Source organism: Sphaerodactylus townsendi, linkage group LG11 (assembly GCF_021028975.2).
Source record: "Sphaerodactylus townsendi isolate TG3544 linkage group LG11, MPM_Stown_v2.3, whole genome shotgun sequence".
Classification (NCBI taxonomy): domain Eukaryota; kingdom Metazoa; phylum Chordata; class Lepidosauria; order Squamata; family Sphaerodactylidae; genus Sphaerodactylus; species Sphaerodactylus townsendi.
In genome coordinates, this window is record NC_059435.1 from 53,494,197 (window position 1) to 53,514,629 (window position 20,433).

A 20,433-nucleotide genomic window follows, 5' to 3' on the forward strand; every position below is an offset into this window, starting at 1 on the left:
TAAAGAGTATTTTGGATTCAGCTCAAATCCCCACACAAAACCTGGCCTTTCTTCTAAACAGTGGTGCATTTTTGGCATTGTCTACATTATGGATGTGCCAAATGAGACTTCTATGTGGCTATGTCCTTGTATATGGGAGCCATTTGTAACATCTAAATTGGCTGTCAAAAGGCTGGGGAAAAAATTCTGGGGATCTACTCCTCCAGGTTAACATGAAGTCATGTAAATAATGTGATCTGGTTTCACGTAATGTTGGGTTGTTGTTAGGTCTCGGAACCTTAAGCCAATAAGCAGACTCTGAAGTATCAATCAACAGCGTTTATCGATGAGGTATCAAAGCACCATACTTGGCAAAAGCCATTCCTGGCAAAGCTGGCATTCTCAGTGTAGACCAGGGGTAGGGAACCTGCGGCTCTCCAGATGTTCAGGAACTACAATTCCCATCAGCCCCTACCAGCATGGCCAATTGGCCATGCTGACAGAGGCTGATGGGAATTGTAGTTCCTGAACATCTGGAGAGCCGCAGGTTCCCTACCCCTGGTATAGACAATGCCAAAAATGCATCCTCAGTCCCCTTTATCCCTCACTGAAAGCCCCCCTCCCAGTTTTCCAAGAATTTGTGAAAAACAGTCTCTGGAACCCCAAGGTCGGCAGCAGATAGTGAGAGAGCCACCTGGCTTCCTGCCCCTACAAGATAACGGATGTAATTCTTTTCTCATGGGACAGAGGCGCCAAGGGAAGCCTAGTTTCCTACAAAGCATGTGAAGCCATAAACTTAAAGATCAAGCAAAGAATGCACAGATGGCAGTGGTAACATATAGCAGGCTGGTTACAGAAATCTCGGAGCAGCATTGGTTTGTTATTTCAATCCGCTACATATAGTTAGGAATGTATCTCAGTCACCCAAATAACATTCCCCTTGACAGGTGTGCATGGTGCAGGACAGGGGGGTCCAGAGGGACTTATAGTTAATTTAGGTAGCATTCTTGATCTCAAGTCTTAAATTTAATGAGTGTTAGTTCTCATACTGAGAGGCACTGTTATAGATTCTTCTAAAAAGTTGTCAGTTTAAAACACATGAAAATATGAGAAATACTCACTGCAGAGCATCAAATAGGTCTGAACAAGTTCATTGTATCCACAGAAGGATGAGGATAAAGGTTGGCTGCATCACAGTTGGCATTTTACTGACACTTTTCATCAGCTCTACGAAAAACACAGGCCAAGGGAATGAAACGGGAAACTGTACACTGGCAACCTAAACCTCTTTGCTTGGAAGCAAGCCTCTGAGATTTCAGTGAAACTTTCCAAAATAAATGAGTGTAGGATTACTGCCTTTAGTCTAAAACTGGGGCAAGGGCAGAGTTTGATGTACACAATTTATTTCGATACATCAAAATTTATGAAAAGCTGCAACTGCTTGCACAGAGAGACAAAAATAACTTTCAGGTGCTATATAAAACACAATGGGTCACAGGCAAACTAGAGTTTTGCTGACACGCAAAGTAAGGCTTAGGCTTTGTGATAACAGAAAGCCAACAAGTTTTTTCTGTGTGGGAAGCCTGCAATATATAATTATTTCTACAGCATTGCTGCAAAGAGCTTGAACAATCCATATTTGTCATCCTCAAAACAGTCCTGTGGGAGTGTGCAAAGAGAAAAAAGAAATGCAATGGAAAGGCTATGCAAAGAACTTGTAGAAGAGCTCAGAATTAAAGACAGCCTCACCGGATATATCATAGAACACTTGGCAAGGACCACAGCATAGAGCCGTGGTGGCGAACCTTTGGCACGCCAGATGTTATGGACTACAATTCCCATCAGCCCCTGCCAGCATGGTCAATTGGCCATGCTGGCAGGGGCTGATGGGAATTGTAGTCCATAACATCTGGAGTGCCAAAGGTTCGCCACCACTGGTATAGAGTGATGACTTGTTAAATTCTGCTACTTCTGTGCAGGTTCTTATCATACACTGTGCTTCATTTTCCAAAACATTATTAAACTGGACCTTTAAAAGCAGAAACTCAGGACAACCACCTCAGTCTGGCACTCTTCAAAAATGAGTCACCAGTCACCACTTTGGAGTAGAAAATCCAAGCTTTATTTAAGAGGGAGCAAAACACAGACAAGCTGAAGGAGGTTTAGAGACTTGTGTGGTATGCAGAAAGATTTTTTTATCCCCTATGCAGCAACTTCTCCATTGCTTCCACATCCTGCATGTGAGCTCCCAAAGGCACCTGGTGGGCCACTGCGAGTAGCAGAGTGCTGGACTAGACGGACTCTGGTCTGATCCAGCTGGCTTGTTCTTATGTTATGTTCTCCTTCAGCATTATGATAGCACTAGCCCACACTGCCATGAAACTTGAGGGGTGGCTTTTGGTCTGTCACATTCATTCAATCTAACCTACCAAGAACATTTTTCTGAAGATTCAATGGAGGGAAAGAGATCCCCTTCTGTATTTTTGATGTTCCGCATGAAAAAAGGGAAAATATCCCTCCAGAATAGAGACAAAGGCTTCACATCCTTGAACACCCACAACAGTTACATTTTTATTATTCATACGTCCCAGTGCCAAGACATCCCTTCCCCTCCGCATCCCTGGCAGAAGGATATAAAAAGTTGCTCCTCAGCCCCAATTTTTGCCATCAGTTTAGAAACACTTATTACCTCAATCACATGGCTGGTTCCTCATGTCTTCTGGATCCCAAATCTCTGCTCCACTGACATGGCACCAAACCTTCTGCCTTTTCCAGGTCAGCTTCAATTCATGAGTTCTTTTGCTGCTGTGTCCCCCGCCCTCCCCAAATCAGGCTTGCATGTCTTATTTTCTCTCATAGGTTTGTTTTCTGTAGGCAGGCAGCCATTCCAGGGAAAGGTTCTGTGCCACTGTATTCCATTTGTATTCTATATTTTTCATTCATTACTACCTTACCATATTGCTTCGATTAGTCTGTGTTTATTTGTTAGTAAATAACAATCCATTTATTGAAGAATCCCCCCCTCCATTTTCCTAAGGGCTGATCTGAATCTGCACCTCTATATACATAGGCAATACAGTACCAATCATTTGCACCCAAAAATACACGTTTGATCAGTACAAACACGGAGACAATTCTGCACACTCCTGCCCAAACACACTCCTGCACACTCCTGCAACAACTCCTTCTAAGTTTCTAAAAAGCTATCATACCTGCACAGCCTTAATGTACCAGTAACTTATGACACTTTTAGTACAGTCTGGAGTCAGTGCACTAGCCCATTAAATGAGCAAACTGCACCAATTACACTAGAATTTGTGACTACAAACACACAATAGCAGCCATTAGCTGCCACCAGGAAACTAGTCTAACTTGCTAATATAGGGTTGGATCCACATTATGTGTATGCAAGAATCACAGCTAGTTCTTGTGTTCCCCTTCCCTAGCAATACTTTCCAATTCCAAGAAAGTTTATTCTCCGTTTCACAGGATCTATGTGGTCTTGGACAAATAAGAGATCTGTTCAGGTGGGAAATGTATACTATAGGCTATAGACAACATTGCTATTTTAGTTGCCATCAATAGTTTTTATGTTTAGATTTTAATAAGATTAATTTACTATTTTATTTTATTATGTTTTTAATCTTTGTAAGCCACCCAGAGTCTGACCCAAGTTGGGAATGAACAGGATATAAATTCAATAAAATAAAAATAAATAATGGTCACATAGATCAGCAGGCTACAGTGAAGAGAGAAAGGGTTAAAATTGTTCTGTCTCCTGGTTGTAATGGGTTTTCCGGGCTGTGTAGCCATGGTCTGGTAGATCTTGTTCCTAGTGTTTTGCCTGCATCTGTGGCTGGCATCTTCAGAGGTGTACCACAGAGAGAAGTGTGTTACACTCTGTGTAACAAACTTCTTTCTGTGATACACTGCTGAAGATGCCAGCCACAGATTCAGGCAAAAGGAATAAGATCTACCAGACCACAGCCACAAAGCCCGGAAAACCCACCAACCAGTTGAATCTGTCCGAGAAAGCTTTCGACAATACATTGTTCTGTCTTTCTTTGCTGACACAAAAAGAACAACTTTGTCCCTGTCCCCCACTCCTTTCTCACTTCAGCCTTCCAACTCACATGGCCATGAGATCACACAGATTCCACATCCCTGGGAAGAAGCCTTCCTTGATCTGGAAAGGACTGCAGGGTGAAGTGGGAATCCACAAGTATCAGAGTCTTCTACTGGCAGATTGTGGGATCTACTCTGAAGATCTAATATTGGAAGGGAAATCAAACGCTGGATATTTAGCATTCCACACTACAACAGACAGCAACCCCCACATCTAATGAAGCCGTGGGTATGACATTGACATACCTGCATTCACACTAGGTCAAGTCACAATGCAACTACCCATCAAACTACAAACCTATTACAAAATGCATGTTTGCTTTAAGGCCTTGAAAGGCCTTAAAGGCCTTGAATTGTTATCATTCAGATATAATCTTACTAGGTTTTTTTCCTCACAAAGGAAATATTTACTGAGGCTGATTCCGCACGGGCCAAAAACAGCGGTTTGAAAATGGTGTGAAAACAGTATAAACCCTTTTACACAGTTTTAAACCCTTTTACACCATTTTCACACTGTTTTCACACTGCTGTTTTTGGCCCATGCGGAATCAGCCTGAGGCTTGTTACAAAACCACTTTAAAATCGTATTCTCATGGATATAATAATTCTGAACAAAATGAAACAACAGCTGTTAAAAACATTTTAAAACTATCCTCAAACGCCTCATCAGAAGATTTAAGGCACTGCTATAGAGCAATTCTCCCCAAATAAGAATATACCTACTACAAAAATTTAATAACTTCATGACACAACTGGGCAAGACAAACTTTCTAAGGATCAAAACAGGCATAACCACCAAAACACGAGAGGTGTTTTAGACAACACTTCTTATTTGACCACACACAACACTTCTTATTTGACCACACACACACTATCTACTAGGATAGTAGACTCCTCAGTTGTTAACAATCTATTAAGACAGCTTTTTTTCCCAGTCTGCAACTGTGACAGCAGGTACATCCACTATGAATGCTGCACTAAGCTACCACAGTTAAAAGAGGCAGGCTCTCACTTTTGACGGCTGCTGAATTTTAATCTCCTGGGAGTCAGATGCAGAGTCCGATTTGGTTCCTCCAGAGTTTGGCTTTTCTTTTTTTCGCTTCTGTTTCTTTTTCTTTTTCTTAGCTCCCAGGTCTCCTCCTGGACTTCTGTAAAAGAAGAAAAAATAATAATGACCAATTTTTAAAAATTAAAATTCTAAAACATGGAGTGCAGTGGAACCTTGGTTTTTGCTGGTAATCCATCCAGTGATGCTCAGTGAAAACCGAAACTGGCGAAAACCAAAGCTACGCCATTTGCGCATGCGCTAAATTTACACAAACGGTGTAGCTGAAAACTGAGGCAAAAAAATGGCCGGGGGCATCCCTGGCAAAATGCCGTCCCTGGGGCGCTGTATTTTGCCCGTGCGGAAACAGTCTTACATTTCTAACTGATAAGTTATGGCCAGTTTTTAAAACAGTGTCTTAGGTCACTCCCAGGGGTGTATCTCATGCAGGAGTCTCACAACCCAGGCGCCACACGCTTAGATCACATGGGAGGCACATTTGGCTACCCTCCACCACCGCATGCCAGAAGGGCAACTGGGACCTTGGCAGGCCCTGCCTCAGCCGGAAAACATGAGCTCAGAACCTGCCTGCCTGCCTGCCCCTTCCTCCTCCTCCTCCTGGTCTGGGCAGTAGCAGCTCTTCTGTCCCCCCCCCCCCGAAGGTGCATCTCACCTGTGCCTGAATGGATGGAGCAGCTACCACAGGGATGTGGGGTGGAGAGGGGATGGGTAGCTGAGGAAGAAACAGTGCCAGGGCTGCCTCCTTTGTCCCAGCCAAGCTCAACAGGCACACTGCCCTCTGTCCCCTCTTTTTCTGTCTCTTTCTACCCCTTTCCCCTCTTTCTGTGTCTTTCTCCCTTTCTCTTCCTCTTTTCTCTCCCCCCTCCCCTCTTTTTCTGTCTGTTTCTGTCTCTCTCCCTCCTTTTTGCTCTCTCTCCCTGTTCTTCTGTCTTTTAGTCTCTCCTAGGAAGGAGCAGCACTGGTAAGTGGTTGCTGTGGTTCTCCTCTGTGTGGGGATAGGGGAAGGGCCGGGCAGCCCCATGCTCATGCACAGGGGGTGGGAGCAAAATTAGTTCTTGCCCTGGGATCCATTTGCTATAGATACACCACTGGTCATGGTTAGATTCTTGCTGTTAGGCACATTAAGGGTTGCTGCTGAAGACTTCAATATTTGTTTGTTAATGTAAGTTACCTCCAATAATGTTTGTAATAAAAAAAACATTTGCTTAAACTCCATTCTCTGAGAAATAGATAATGGGGCACTTTATAGCTAAGGAAAGGCACTCAACCCACTTCTGACAGTTTGTGCTATAGGCCTTCAGCTAGTTAGCATTCACAACATAGGATGAAACAGATTAGAAACAGTATATCCTTTAAAACATTAATAATTCTCATTACCTTGGAATCAAGAGTGGCAGTTTTCAAAAGGCTCTACACTACAGAGAGCACAAAGGTGCGACTCAAGAAGGCACAATAAAAGTAGATCTGTTTTTAAAATATTGACTATTGAACATGTAATTATTTTTGTTTAAATTACAGGATTTCCTTTTTTAAAAACTAAGCTGTTCAAAATGTTATAAAATAGACTTTTAAGAATGGCTAAACTGCAGTTGGTAACAGGGTGGATAAAAATCAATGAATTTTTTTGAAATTTAAATCAGTTTTTCATTCAAATCAGTTTAAAATCAGCCTTTTTGAAGAAAAAGCTATCTAAAGCTACGTTAAGATACATTATAGTCCAAAAGTTATTCATCATGAAATAAACATTAGTTTTTAATTATGTAGCATGAGGCTATCTATATATTCATGCAATGCTTAAATTTTTTTTGTAAACTAATTCCATTGATCGGGCTTTTTTCTGTCTAGAACATGTTATAACAGATGTTTGGTTTTGTATTTCCAAAACTGAATTTGAGACTGCAGAGATAATGTGTTTCCTCATCACAGCAAAAATGTTATAAATGACACACAAAGAAAAAGGCTTTAGCCCCACTGCTCATTAGCAAATCTATACACACAGAATCAACCCCTTGCCGCTTAAGTGCTAAGTTAATAGATCTAAGTTAAGAAGCTCAGTGTGTGGAGAGAGGAACAAGCAGTAAAAATGAAAGTGAAACCTTTTGAGCAGCCTACTCCACAAGTCTGGGATCTTTGTGTGCATAGCCTGAGGATTATCACATTATTCTCTCCTTGGAGAAGAAAACCTATAATGGCAGCAGGCTGTAAAAGAGACCCAGTTTGGGAATATTTTAACGAAGTGCCTCTCACTGCGGATAAGGTAGGCATGTGGGCAAAATGCAAACACTGCAACAAAGAAATGCAAGGTCTGATGGCCTGAATGAAACAACATCATGCGGAGTACACTGATGAAGATGATAAAAAGATATCTGAAGAGCAGGATCTTCAGGTTGGTAAACATTTTGATTTCATCATATTTCTTCAAGACTGCCTTGAGGAATTGCCATATTTGAGCAAAAACATATTTGTTACTATGCAGATTACCTTCATTTTGATACAGTTGTTATGAAGAAATAAGGAGATGAAACAAGCATATATTCCTTTTGGGATCAGTACTGAGTGGCAGTGAATACAATGAGCAGCGGTGAAGCTCCCAGGGGGTGGGGGGGCGCGACGCACCGGGCGCACGAATTTGGGTCACGTGGGGGGCGCAAAATCCCCTGGGCCCTCCCCCTCTCCCCCACCACGCCCCACCCCAACACTTACTTTAGAAAACCGAGCAGGCTGGAGTCTCCTGGGAAATGTAGTTCCCACCAGAACAGGAAGGCCTGTTCTCCAGCCTGCTCGGTTTTCTAAAGTAAATGGGAGTGGGGGGGGGGGCACCGCCATGGGGTTGGGGCGAAAAAGCCAGAGTGCGCATCGGGCACACACTGGCCCAGCGTTTTCTGCATCGTCTAACAATGAGTAATACTACCATTATATACTCTCACAGTATAAGCCCTGTTTAAGGCTGAAAAATGCCCCTCGGCAGGTTATATACACGGAAGTCCTGCTTTACCAGCCGGTTTCTTCAGACCTCTGCGGAGGCTGGGGGCATGGCCGGGACGACCTCCCTGTGGCTGCACAAGCCTCAGAGGGTGAAGGGGAATCATGGCTGGCTGGGCTTCCTCAAACCCCAGGAGGCAGAGGGAGCTCCTTATTTGGGCAGTGACTCCCCCTGATGTCATTGCCCAAATAAGGAGCTCCCTCCACCTCCTGGTTGCCTGGACTTCCTCAAACCCAGCCAGGAGGTGGAGGGAGCACCTTATTTGGGCAATGACATCAGGGGGAGTCACTGCCCAAATAAGGAGCTCCCTCTGCCTCCCAGCTTCCCACCTTCCATGAGTCAATACATTCCCCGAGGTTTTGGTAGTAAAATTAGGTGCCTCGGCTTATACACAAGTTGGCTTATACATGAGTTTATACTGTAAATAAGCTGAAATGGTATCAATAATATAATAACACCATAAGTAACTTTTTGTTTAGGGGAATCCATCATCAATCTAAAGGATTCTGAAAACTTCAAATACATCACATATCCACAGTATATCACCCATGAGAAAGAAAAAAAATCTCACGATCCAGGAACCACCACAGAAAAGTATGATAAAAACCAGCAGTTTAGAAAAAGAACTAACTGGTGAAAACATTGCCCAGTCTGTTTATGTGACTAACTTTTCCTTCTGTCTAACTGAAAAACTACACTTCATTAATATGACCTATGTGAGAGCAGGATCCAGTCCACTTAGCAGAGTAGATATTGGAAAGAAACTGCTGGATAAAATATATGACAGAGAAGTGGAGCAAAGTGCAACAGATCTAGAGAGTAAAATTGTTAACCTAAGTCTTAATTAGTGGAGTAACGCCCACAATGATCCTGTTGTATATGCTTGGATAACAACAGAAAAAGAGAATGTCTTTCTTGCACAAACAGTTAATATGTTAGGAAACGCACATACAGAATACTTACAAGAAATAGCAGCAAAAGCTATTACAAAATGTGAACAAAAATTCAGATGTCTAATATGCAATTTAGTCACAGACAATGCTGCAAATGCATCCAAGATGAGAAGAACTTTAGAAGAGCATGAAGAGAATTCAAAGGTAATAACATATGGTTGCAGTGCTCATTAGTTGCACCTCCTAGCCAAAGACGTCAGCGTCCCAGAAATAAAGATGAATGTTGTTGAAATTGCGAAATACTTGTGTAACAATCATTTTGCAGCAGCTCTGAAAGGAATGGGTGGAACTGAGCTAACACTCTCACAAGATGTTAGGTGGAATTCTGTAGTGGACTGTTTGAGTAGTATTCTGATGACAAATTGTGAACAGAATCTAGAGAAAATAGATGGCACTGTTATGGTCAAAAGCCTCAACGTTGGGCTTAAGAGAAATGTTTAAGATAGGCTTGAGAATCCTGAAATTCATTTCTGAAGCAATAAACAAAACACTGATGCTGTTGAAATTTGGAAGAAACTGAGTGAGAACTTGGAAACAGAACTGCACAATGACAGAATTAAATTACAAGCATAAAAAACAAATGGAACAAGCACTGTCTCCAGGCCATTTTCTTGCAAACATTATCAATATTCAGTACCAGGGTCAAGTCGTAAGTTCTGAAGAAGAGGAGTTAGCTATGATATGGGTCTCTAGGAATCATCAATCTGTGATGCCAACTATAATAAATTTCACAGTAAAGGGCAACTATTCAAGAAATATATGGTTGCCAATGAAGTCTTAAAGGAAGTCACACCAGTGAACTGGTAGAGATCACTTATTAAGCATTTGGATTTAGAGACTGCTGGAATAATGTTAAAAATCACTTTTAACAGCAGTAGTTTGTTCTGCTGGAATAGAAAGAATATTCTCTTCCTTTGGACTCATTCATTCCAATTGAGAAATCGTCTGGGGACCGATAAAGCAGAAAAGCTTGTTATTTTTTTCCAGATTATGAACAAACGAGAATATGAAGATGAGTGAGATACAGAGGACAGTATTTTAAGTGTTTCATGTGTAGACCTGGCTAATAGTCGAAGGTTATTTAAAAGATATTCTGTTTAATTCCATCAGTTAACAAACAAGGATGTTTAAGCAAATACAAGAATACATATGCTATAGAGTTATTGTTTTGGTTAAATAAAACGATTTAACTTTTATTAAGATAATGATTATCTTTCTCCTTTCAGTAAAGTGCAGTAGAAAAGTTGTCTAAATATAAATGATTAACCTATTAACCTGGGGATAATTCACCTTGCAATAATTTCATAACAATTTCATAATTATTTATTTCTAATAGAAAAACCGAATCAGTAATGTTTTGATATAACTTTAAAGCTAATCTGAAAAGTTATTTTTCAAAAAATGAAACCTTGATCTAGTTATACATGTTAAGGTTATACCAGCAAGAATGGTTGTGGGGGTTCCAAGGATGAGGGTGTTTAACGCCCCCGAGACACGAAAAAGTTACTGAACAGAGGAAAAACCCACAGTCAATTTCATATCAGTTTAGTTGATTATCACAACTCACCCATCCACCAGGAATAAAGTACTGCCACTATAGTACATTATAAAACTAAAGGTTATCATTCCAACTGATCATGAGAAAAACAGCCCATAACAGAGACACAAAACCAAACAAAATCAGAATCAAGTACACAATTAACTGATCAGCAAACATGAAAGTACAAGAGGAGAACACTACTTGCTCTAAGGGCCAAAGGAGATGTGCTTATTTTAAAGACTTGACGCCTTGGGAATGGCTTTTTAAAAAAGGAATGAGAGTTTATTTAGGCTAAGCACTCATTGCAAGGTGTTCCTGTGCTGAAACTGTGCTGGGGGCAGGGAGTTATTTCCTTATTTCTTTCAGGTGCACAGAATACTCCATATGGAGCAGCCAAAATGGGAAAATAACTGCTTCAGCACAGGAAAACACCCTGGTGGAAAGTAGGAGCCCGCCCCTCTCCCCACAGTGGCATTCTGAACCCAAACAGGCTCTCTTTTATTTTTTAAAAGCCATTTGAAGAACCTGAATCCAACTCTTTGGAAATAAGCAAATATAGTTTGGCCCTAAGAGACCGCCAGAAACAAATACAGGTACAGTCTGCATATCCCACAAAAGATGCTCAACAGCCTTGTGAACCAAGCACAAGCAAGAGTTTGTTTATTTCAAGCCTTTCTGAGAAACAACCTTGGTGTTTAGGATCCTGGCTTGTCTGCTAATGTCAAACCACAGAAAGAACTAGGTAAACACTACTAGATGCTGCACAAAAACACATTGGTAATGTCCTGGGAGACAGCAGTCCATAAAAACAAGATGCCATTCACTAGAAAGGCAACAGGTTTTATACCAATCTCCTTAAAAAGGAGTACAGAGGGGAAAGCTTCCAGTATTTTACTACATCCTGTCCTATAATATCAATGAAAGCCCAATTTAGTTTGCTCCCAGACTGGCCCTCATGTTAATTACATACAAACAATAATGGGCTAAAAGAATTATGAGAGACTGTGTTGCTAAAGTTTGTGTCTAGAACCAAGGAGACTTAAACCTGAATTCCAGCTGAGATTATGAAGCTCACCGGGTGACTTTGAGTCAATCACACTCTCAGTGCCTAACTTGCTTTGCAGGTCTACTGTGAAGATAAACACGGAAGAGGAGGAGCCCCAGCCATCCTGAGCTCCAGCTGTATGTTGCCCTGTTGCTGCCCAATTGTCTGCCACTGCCATGCCTGGCAAAGAGAAACTATGCCATAGGCCAGGACTCAAACGCACATTTGTACATGCAACTCCCTGGGATGAATTGGTTCTAGGACTCCTGCCACTTGAAGCATGCCACTTGGGTCTCAGTGGGAGTTGGCATTGGCAGGACTTGTCTTCTGTGTATATGGGTGGGGGGGGGGGTGTCAGGGGACTACAGCTACAGTTTGACTGAGCTCATGTATGCCAATCATGATGTGATGGTGTTGCTGAGGACTCCAGCATGCTCACTACGCAGTCTAGGACTTAGGGTTGGGCATTCCCCGCCCCCTCTGTGCATAGGATGGCCACTACCAGTATCTGTGTTGCAGCAGAGCTTTGCCAGCAGGTGCTTTAAGGTGTTTCTTGCTGTACCTATCACCAGTTTCTACATCAGATTGTGTATGTATTGCATTGGAAGTATTAAAAAGAAACATAGAATAATTATTCTGAATGGTTTTTGGTTATATTCTGGATACTAACAACTGAAAATAAAATTGAATAGTTATGTAAAAACTGGGCAAAGATTTATTCATGCAGTCGATGTATTTAAAAGTGGAACTAAACTATATAAACTTCATCTCCAAAACAGTTTCATCAGAAGACCTTACAGGAACATTATCTGAGATACACAAAACAGAATCTCAGAAATATCCAAGGCTAGCATATCTGAGTCATCTTTATTATCAGAGGTTCTCAACCTGGGGGTCGGGACCCCTTTGGGGGTTGAATGACCCTTTCACAGGGATCGCCTAAGACTCTCTGCATCAGTGTTCTCCATCTGCAAAATGGATAAATGTTAGGGTTGGGGGTCACCACAACATGAGGAGCTGTATTAAAGGGTCACAGAATTTGGAAGGTTGAGAACTACTGTCTTATATGTATTCCAGCATGCAGCAGTTAAGACCATATGCATACCTGCATTGTGATATTTTCTGCAGCAAATTTACGCATCCTTCTGCTGCCCACAGCACTATTTTTATACATCAGCACTGCAACCCAGGAACACATGTAGTCAACAGTGTATTACTCAATGTTAAGTATCAGCCTCAAGGAACACAACTTCCTTTATATAGCTGGCCAAAGATACATTACCAAACATCCTTCACTACATGAGTAGTGACCCTTTAAATCTAAAAAGATTTTGTGTTCACCACACCTAAGTAGGGAGTTCTGAACACAGCAAGACAGCTGACATGATCAGAGTGTAGCAAATTAATTTGCCCACCCTTTACCACACAGTTGAGCAGGCAGAAAATGCTCTGAAAACTGAAAATCAAATGTTTGAAATACTAAAAAGCCATTAAAAGCAGTAAGATGCCCATTTTTGGTTCTTAAATGTAATACCAAGTTGGTGTCATGCTTTCCAATTATAGCATGACTTTTTTACATTATAAAATGATACTGGATTTATAGTAGTGGAAGAGTCATGTCTCTTCCTACAGAATTCTAGGAATTATAGTTTGTTAAGAAGGAGGCTAAAAATTTCCCATTAGAGCTCCCTAACTTTATATACAGTTCCAGTTTGCCTGATATCCCTAGAAAACAGGAATGACTATTTCCATTTTAAGCCTACAATCCAGATATGTCTTCTGACTCAGTGTATAACCCTTATCGGAACACTTAGACAGGGCTGAGAAATTAGTAGCCCAGCCATCTTTGGGAGAATCTAAGGATTTAATATTGGTGCCTCATCTGTGGTTCTTCCTGATTTCAAAAATAGCAACCATTTAAAATGTTCTCACAATAATTTTGTTCCTTTATGACTTTGTACAGCATATAATTACATCAAAGTATTTTGGGGAGGGACAGATGATCAATTTCTCCGCAGCTTTTATTACAAGGTCCCATTTGTTATTAGTTTCATTTCTGCCATTAGCTTTCTTTTCAGAGGATGTGTCATAATGTTCAAGAAATTTTAATGAGCACATGGCATGATTCATGACTGTGTAATAGTACACAATTAACAGAGCAAGGTACCTTGCTGAGTACATACGACAGATACTCAAGCAACCCAGGAATTGGATTCAGGACCCAAAGAATGCCATAATTAGCTCCATGCTACCAAGGAGATGAGGATCCCACTTCACTGAATAGCAATTCCTCACACCACTTGCAAGTTTTGGGGATGCTCCAAAACCATTTTTGTAATAAGGCAGAGGGCCTGCAGTTAGTCACTGTGCTTTTCTAATACATTCCAGCCATTGGAGTGTTGTGTGGTTTCCAGCTGTATGGCCGTGTTCTAGTAGCATTTTCTCCTGACGTTTCGCCTGCATCTATGGCTGGCATCTTCAAATGATCTGATGGTAGTAAAGCAAGTAGAGTATATATACCTGTGGAATGACCAAGGTGGGTGAAAGACATTCCACAAGTATATACACTCCACTTGCTTTACTACCATCAGATCCTCTGAAGATGCCAGCCACAGATGCAGGTGAAACGTCAGGAGAAAATGCTACTAGAACACGGCCATACAGCCCGGAAACCACACAACACCCGTGAAAGCCTTTGACAATACATTCCGGCCATTGTATGTACTTGAGAAGCTTTGTTCCTGGGCCAGATGTGGGATCCAAACAGTTCTCACCACTTCTCTAGAAGTGGGTACTAATTTTTTCTGAGAAGGGGTTACTAAAGCAACCACCCTGCCCAATAGGGACTGGAGGTGCGTGTGTGTGGTGCGTGTGTGTGGCGCCACCACTGTTTGAATCCCACCACCATCGGAACCTGTTATTAAAATTTTTGAATCCCACCACTGCCTGGGACATACATGCACACAGTGCTGCTGGATCAAACCAAAGGCTACCAAATCCCACAGGGATTTGCAGGAAAGACTCAAAGCAGACAACGATGGCCCATCCATGTCCACAGCTAGTATTTAGTGGCATATTTGCTCGGTATCTGGAAGGTGAGCTTAGCTAAAAAGGTCAATAAGATATGTATAGCCTTATCCTCCATTAATTTTCCCAACTGCATTTTAAAGCCATTGTTTCCCTTCACGAAAAAGTCCCCAGGACATTAACATTTCTAACCTGGTCCAAGAACAACAGTGTCATAGGTTTAAAGCTACGCAAGTCTTGGCTTAGATGATGCCTGAATGGGAAACTGCCTGGGAGCCCCATGCGATCTGCTATGAAAATATAAATGAAAAGATACAGGTAGACCAAATTTAAAAAGGGTACACATGAAGCTACTTTATACTGAATCAGACCACCACTCCATTAAGGTCAGTACTATCCACTCAGACTGTCAGTGGTTCTCCAGGGTCTCATACAGCAGTAGTTCACATCACCCATCATCTGAACTTTTTAAATTGGAGATGCCAAGGATTGTACCTGAGACCTTCAGCAAGCGAGCATATGCCCTGCTATAGAACCACTGTCCCCTCTCCAAAAGAAACAGTGACCTTCAAGACTGGACAGGCAAAGTTACAGCTACCGTTCCAAATAGAGACAGACTATATTCTATTCCACAGAAAGATGATAGTTTGGTCAGTTGAGGTACAGCAGCTGAGTAAATTGTATGCTTGGGCATTAGAATACACAGTGGGACCTTGGTTTTCGTCTGTGAGTGGTTTGGAATCATGTGATGAAAACCGAAATCGGCATAGTCCGAGGTACGCCGTTTGTGTATGCGCAATGCCGTTTGCGCATGCACAACGCAAATGGCGCACCGGATTTGTGCAGAAGTCACCTCAGAAGCCGACGGAATCTGATGCAACCGACAATCACCGAGACAAAAAAACAGCCGGGGGCCACCAGCGAACACCGAAACCGGCGATCTCCGAAGGCAACGTTAACTGAGGTTTCACTGTAGTCCCAAACAAATATGAGAATTATCATTTATTTTTACACACTGCCTTTGTCAAAACCATTATTTTGGGCATTACTGAACATAGTACTTTGATACAAGAGCATTTATGCCAAAATGTATTTTTACTTTCAAACAGATGGAAGGAGCAGGGCTTATTATGTAGTAGGATCCAGGTGGAGGATTCTACAACAAAGAAGGTCTGGCATGCTTTGTTCTGTGGTGGAGGACTATAAAATCTATTATCATCTTTCTGTGAAACAGAGTATAGTTGCAAACCCATTTCCACACCAGCTCCCTCAGTTGTTATGTTTAAGACAGTACACTACAACTTAGCTACTCTTTGCTTTACTCCAGACATAAGATGAAAGCTACACCCATATCATATTTCCCAACATTGAATACAGGTATTCAGAAGAGACTGCCTTAGAAAAGGATATTCTATTCAATGTATTCTCACAGGGACAGCAACAGGTGAGCTATTCTAAACTTCAGGACTACGGACATCACTTACTGCAAGAATCCCATTAGGAAATGATTAATTATGGTACCCAGCAATAAATTATCTCCAAATGAATGCTTGACTAAGGGGTCAAACTGTATGTGTGTATGCTGTCAAGCTACAGCTGGCTTAGGCGACCCCAAAGGTTTTTCAAGATGAAAGGTTTGGAGGCAGTCTGCTATTGCCTGTCTCTGTATGCGCTGAAAGAGTTCTGAGAGAACTGTGACTAGCCCAAGGTCACCCACCAGGTTTCATGTGGAGGAGTGGGGATTGAACCCGGTTCTGCAGATTAGAATCCTCCACTCTAAACCACTATATCACACTGGCTCTCAAGGTCAAATTCCCCAGATCCAACTCACTTTACCTGCAGCCACCTTTCCCTGCAGCTATTGGCCCTATTTTTGAGCAGTGTGTGCAGTATACCAGCAGATCCAAACAGATTGAGCCAGTCAACAAACATCATAAAAATAATCCTTTGTACATAATACATATTGTCCAAAGACTACATAAATTATAAAGGTTTACCAGCAATTTTTATAGATCTGTCCTGGAGGGATGGGGGAACACTAATGGCCTAGAAGTAACACAAGGCCATTTTTTTTCTTTTTACAAAACCTTCCTGGTCACACAGAAGCAATTTTTTTTCTTTCTACAGGTAACCAGACTAGTGACTATTTACCAACCACCTCAAGAGGAGACCACCTCTCTTGCTATTGAACTTGATCAGTTCACCTAAACTGCACACCAATATACCTCATATCACAAACCCGTGTTACACCCATACATGCTGATTAGAGGAACAATTGGTAAGTGAGAACAATTTGAAATGGGGAACTGGAACATCAAACTGGAACCCCAGCTTCTAATTCAAAACTATTTGACTGGCTTACAACTGACAAAGACCATCTGTGAATGTCAGTGAGGCCTAAGCAAAAGAGCCAAGACGTTCAGTTTTGGTGAGGGCGTTTCAAGAACACCCAAAACTAAAGAGGATTCTGAAAGCAATAAAGTGTAGAAAATGTGATAAATGAAGACAAGGCTGATACACAACAGAAAAGTAAAGAATGTGATCATTTAAAAATATTTACAAAACAGAACAGGAAAACACAAACCATAGTGTGTAACAGACTTCCCTGTGATATACCTCTGAAGATGCCAGCCACAGATGCAGGTGAAACGTTAGGAACAAGATCCACCAGACCACGGCCACACAGCCCGGAAAACCTACCACAACCACAAGCCATAGAATTCAGTCTACAATAAAGTGTTTTAGAAAGGGTGAAAAGTGACTGCTTAAAAATGACTGGAAAGTGAACATGTATTCTGGATAAATTAATTTCCTTCATGTGTGCATATATTCAAGGTGACTTGCATCTACGTTATCCTGTCCCACTGGAATTCCAGTGGCTTCCAAACTCTTTTACACTGGAATTCTGTGCAATGGCCTTCTATCTCAGATGGCTTAAATTCACAGGGCAATCACACAATAACAGGTGAGTCACAGAAAGACCACAATCGCAAATGAACACCTGCTGCAAGGTCACCAACCCATTACCTGCAAGTAAGAGAAATTCTTAAGGGAAGGCATTTTTATTCAGCTGAATTTAGTACAATTTCTCCCCTTAGTATCCAAATTGGTGTCACTAATTAGGTCTCAGCGCGGTGACGTAGCCGGAGGCTGTGCAAAATTGAAACTAACTTGTAATTTTATTAATATAATATACCAAGTGTTAGTGATGACAGTAGTTTCATGTCTAGTTTGTCATTGATTAGAGACACCTTAACCAAATATCTAAGGAACATGTACTGCAATCCTATAAAAACTTTCCTAAGCTCACTGAAGTCTATAGGAATAGAAGGGTATAACTTTGCATAACATCACACGGATAGGGGGTTTGTTATACATCACATTCTTAGGTACACACCTAAGATATATTAAATATGAACACAGCAAAGATGTATATTATACAGGTATACAGGCCAAGGAGCCAAAATTGGCTGCAGTTTCATGTTGAGCATTCATGTCATAGCAAATCCAGTTTGCAACAGTTCTAGGGTTCAGAAAGCATTTTTAAAATATAAGTCTAACTATCAGTTCCAATAGATTCAAAGTAGTCCCATCATCATTTCTTGTTTTAATAATAAAGCACATTTCCTTGGCAAAGTTATTGTGCCTTTATTATGCAGCCAATAAAGGCTACTTGCCCCTGATTGCATTTACTCTGCAAATCCAAAATGTGCCTCATTTGGACACTAGAAGTTGCTGAATTTTTTTACAAAAATCAAAACAGATTAATATTTACTTTAAAAAAATCATAAATAACTGATCCTTCAAAGTAGGGACTAACTATTAAGAATATTTCTTAACAGTGTTTTGAAACATTTTCAGTCGCCAATTTATACAACAGTAGTACAGTTGTAGGAAGTTTACACACTATCGTCTTACACAAAACCCAGTGCCACCAGTAGTTTTATCATGTAAGTCTAATGTCAGATTCAACAAAGCCTACATGGAGACACAGGTTCAGACATTACTTGGCATCCTACATAATTCTCCCCTTTTCTAAATAGTTATCAATTGGGAAAGGGAACCACTTTCCTTTTCAACATTCTTCCCCATGAATCTTCACCTCTCTGACCTGAAATGCATTCAGTTGTTACTTTTTAAAAATATACCAACTTGGATATTGTATATATCTAAACGGCAAGACTTCTAAGCCAATACATGTTGTGCACCTGCTTCCTGTTTACCTCACCTGCACTAGAACTGAATCCTGGGATTCAAAATTAATTTAGAGAACTGTTGTCAACCTTCTTCCCAAATAAAAGCTTGAGTACATCAAGTGTCTGTAGAAAAATTTAGGACAACAGCAAAGAATACTATGGTTCACCTGCCCCAAGCTTCTGGCTTACTATACACCTGGTGGGACAACGTGTAGCAAGTCACAACTGCACTTTTGTATCCTGCATTCATTCACCTGAAATAGCTCCCACCCGCTGACTCCATCGTTAGGGTGGATTAGACCCATCTTTGCATCCGCATTTTAATGTGTATTACCGGTGGAGGTGGGGGGGACACACTACAAAATACCTTGCCCACACCAGATAGAGGCTCAAGAGTCGGCTTCAGTCTGCACGAAGCGCTCTTGAACAGGAGGCCAAGAAGTAACTGCAAACTGCAAAAAGATGGTAGATGACCACAAAGGAAACACTGGGGGCGGTGGAAGAGCCAGGAGGGGGAGAAGGAAGAGATCCTCCCACAGACACCATCACATGCTCGCCAGATAAGAGCAAACATCATGCAAAGGACGGGCGACGGGCGAGAGGTGTGGGATATGAGCCTGAGGGTGCAAATCTCCTCCGGCACACAGACCGGGACTGCGAAGGAAAATACACCGAGACGCTGCTGCCATTCGACTCGCCGGAGACGCAAAGGGGAGCGGCTCCTCTGCCCGCCCGCCCTGCACAAAAGCCTGCCTTGCAACGGGCACGGCCCCTCGGTTCCCCCATCGCACCCCACCCCGCCCCGCCGGCATGCCGCCTCCTCCTCGCCCTCCTCCACCTCCAGGCCTCGCGCGCCGCCAATGCCGCAGGGACCAGCTGCTCAAGGCGGGAGGCGCGCTGCCCACCAGCTCCCTCTCCCCGGCTGGGCTCCAGCAAGGCAGGCGAGCTTGCACGGAGCGGCCGCCCAGCCGTACCCCTTGGAGTGCTCCGTCTCCTCCTCATTGTCGCCGTCGATGCCGCAGGTGTCCTGGTCGTCCAGCTCGAGGCTCTGCTGGCTGGCTGCAGACTCGCTGTCCTCCGCCATCACGGGGGGAAGGCGGCGGCGGCGGTGGAGGAGGGACTCCCGGGCAGAAGCCTATGAAAGGCGACCAACCCGGGCACGCGGGCAGATGCGGCCCGGAGGAGCTCCCTCTAGCTGCCGGCCTCTTCTTTTGCCAGGCACTGCCTTCCTAGACAACCACCTTTTTTGCCTCCTGAGGCGGCAGTAAACGCCTGCTCTGGTTCCTATTAATAGGAATAATACTAATCATGCTTCCCCCCCGCCCCCCAACCTTGTGTCTGCCTAGCGCAGATAGTACAGTTTTCACCTGGTAGGTTCCGGGTTAAGTATCCCGGAGTAACTACCACATGTTTTTATGTGCACGTATGAGGCGGCTTTCTAACGAGTTTGACAAGATTGGTCCATTAGGACAGTATGGACTGCTCTGACTGGCAGCAGGTTTCCAGGATTTCTAGGTAC

The 20,433-nt window shown here is 42.4% G+C and overlaps 1 protein-coding gene across 2 annotated transcripts in view; it reads right to left on the bottom strand.

Annotated features, from left to right (window-relative positions):
- The window catches only part of NMT2 (N-myristoyltransferase 2), a 41,285-nt gene extending 21,201 nt beyond the window's left edge, over positions 1 to 20,084 (bottom strand). Inside the window, exons 1-2 of one of the 2 annotated variants that reach the window (XM_048510841.1) lie at positions 19,889 to 20,084; positions 5,117 to 5,252 (exon numbers count right to left, since the gene is read on the bottom strand). In XM_048510841.1, the coding sequence (XP_048366798.1) occupies positions 5,117 to 5,252; positions 19,889 to 19,998 (246 nt within the window). In that variant the 5' untranslated portion in view covers positions 19,999 to 20,084. The remainder of the gene's footprint in view (positions 1 to 5,116; positions 5,253 to 19,888) is intronic. The other variant, XM_048510840.1, reaches the window with a different exon arrangement.
- Between the last annotated feature and the right edge of the window lie 349 nt (positions 20,085 to 20,433).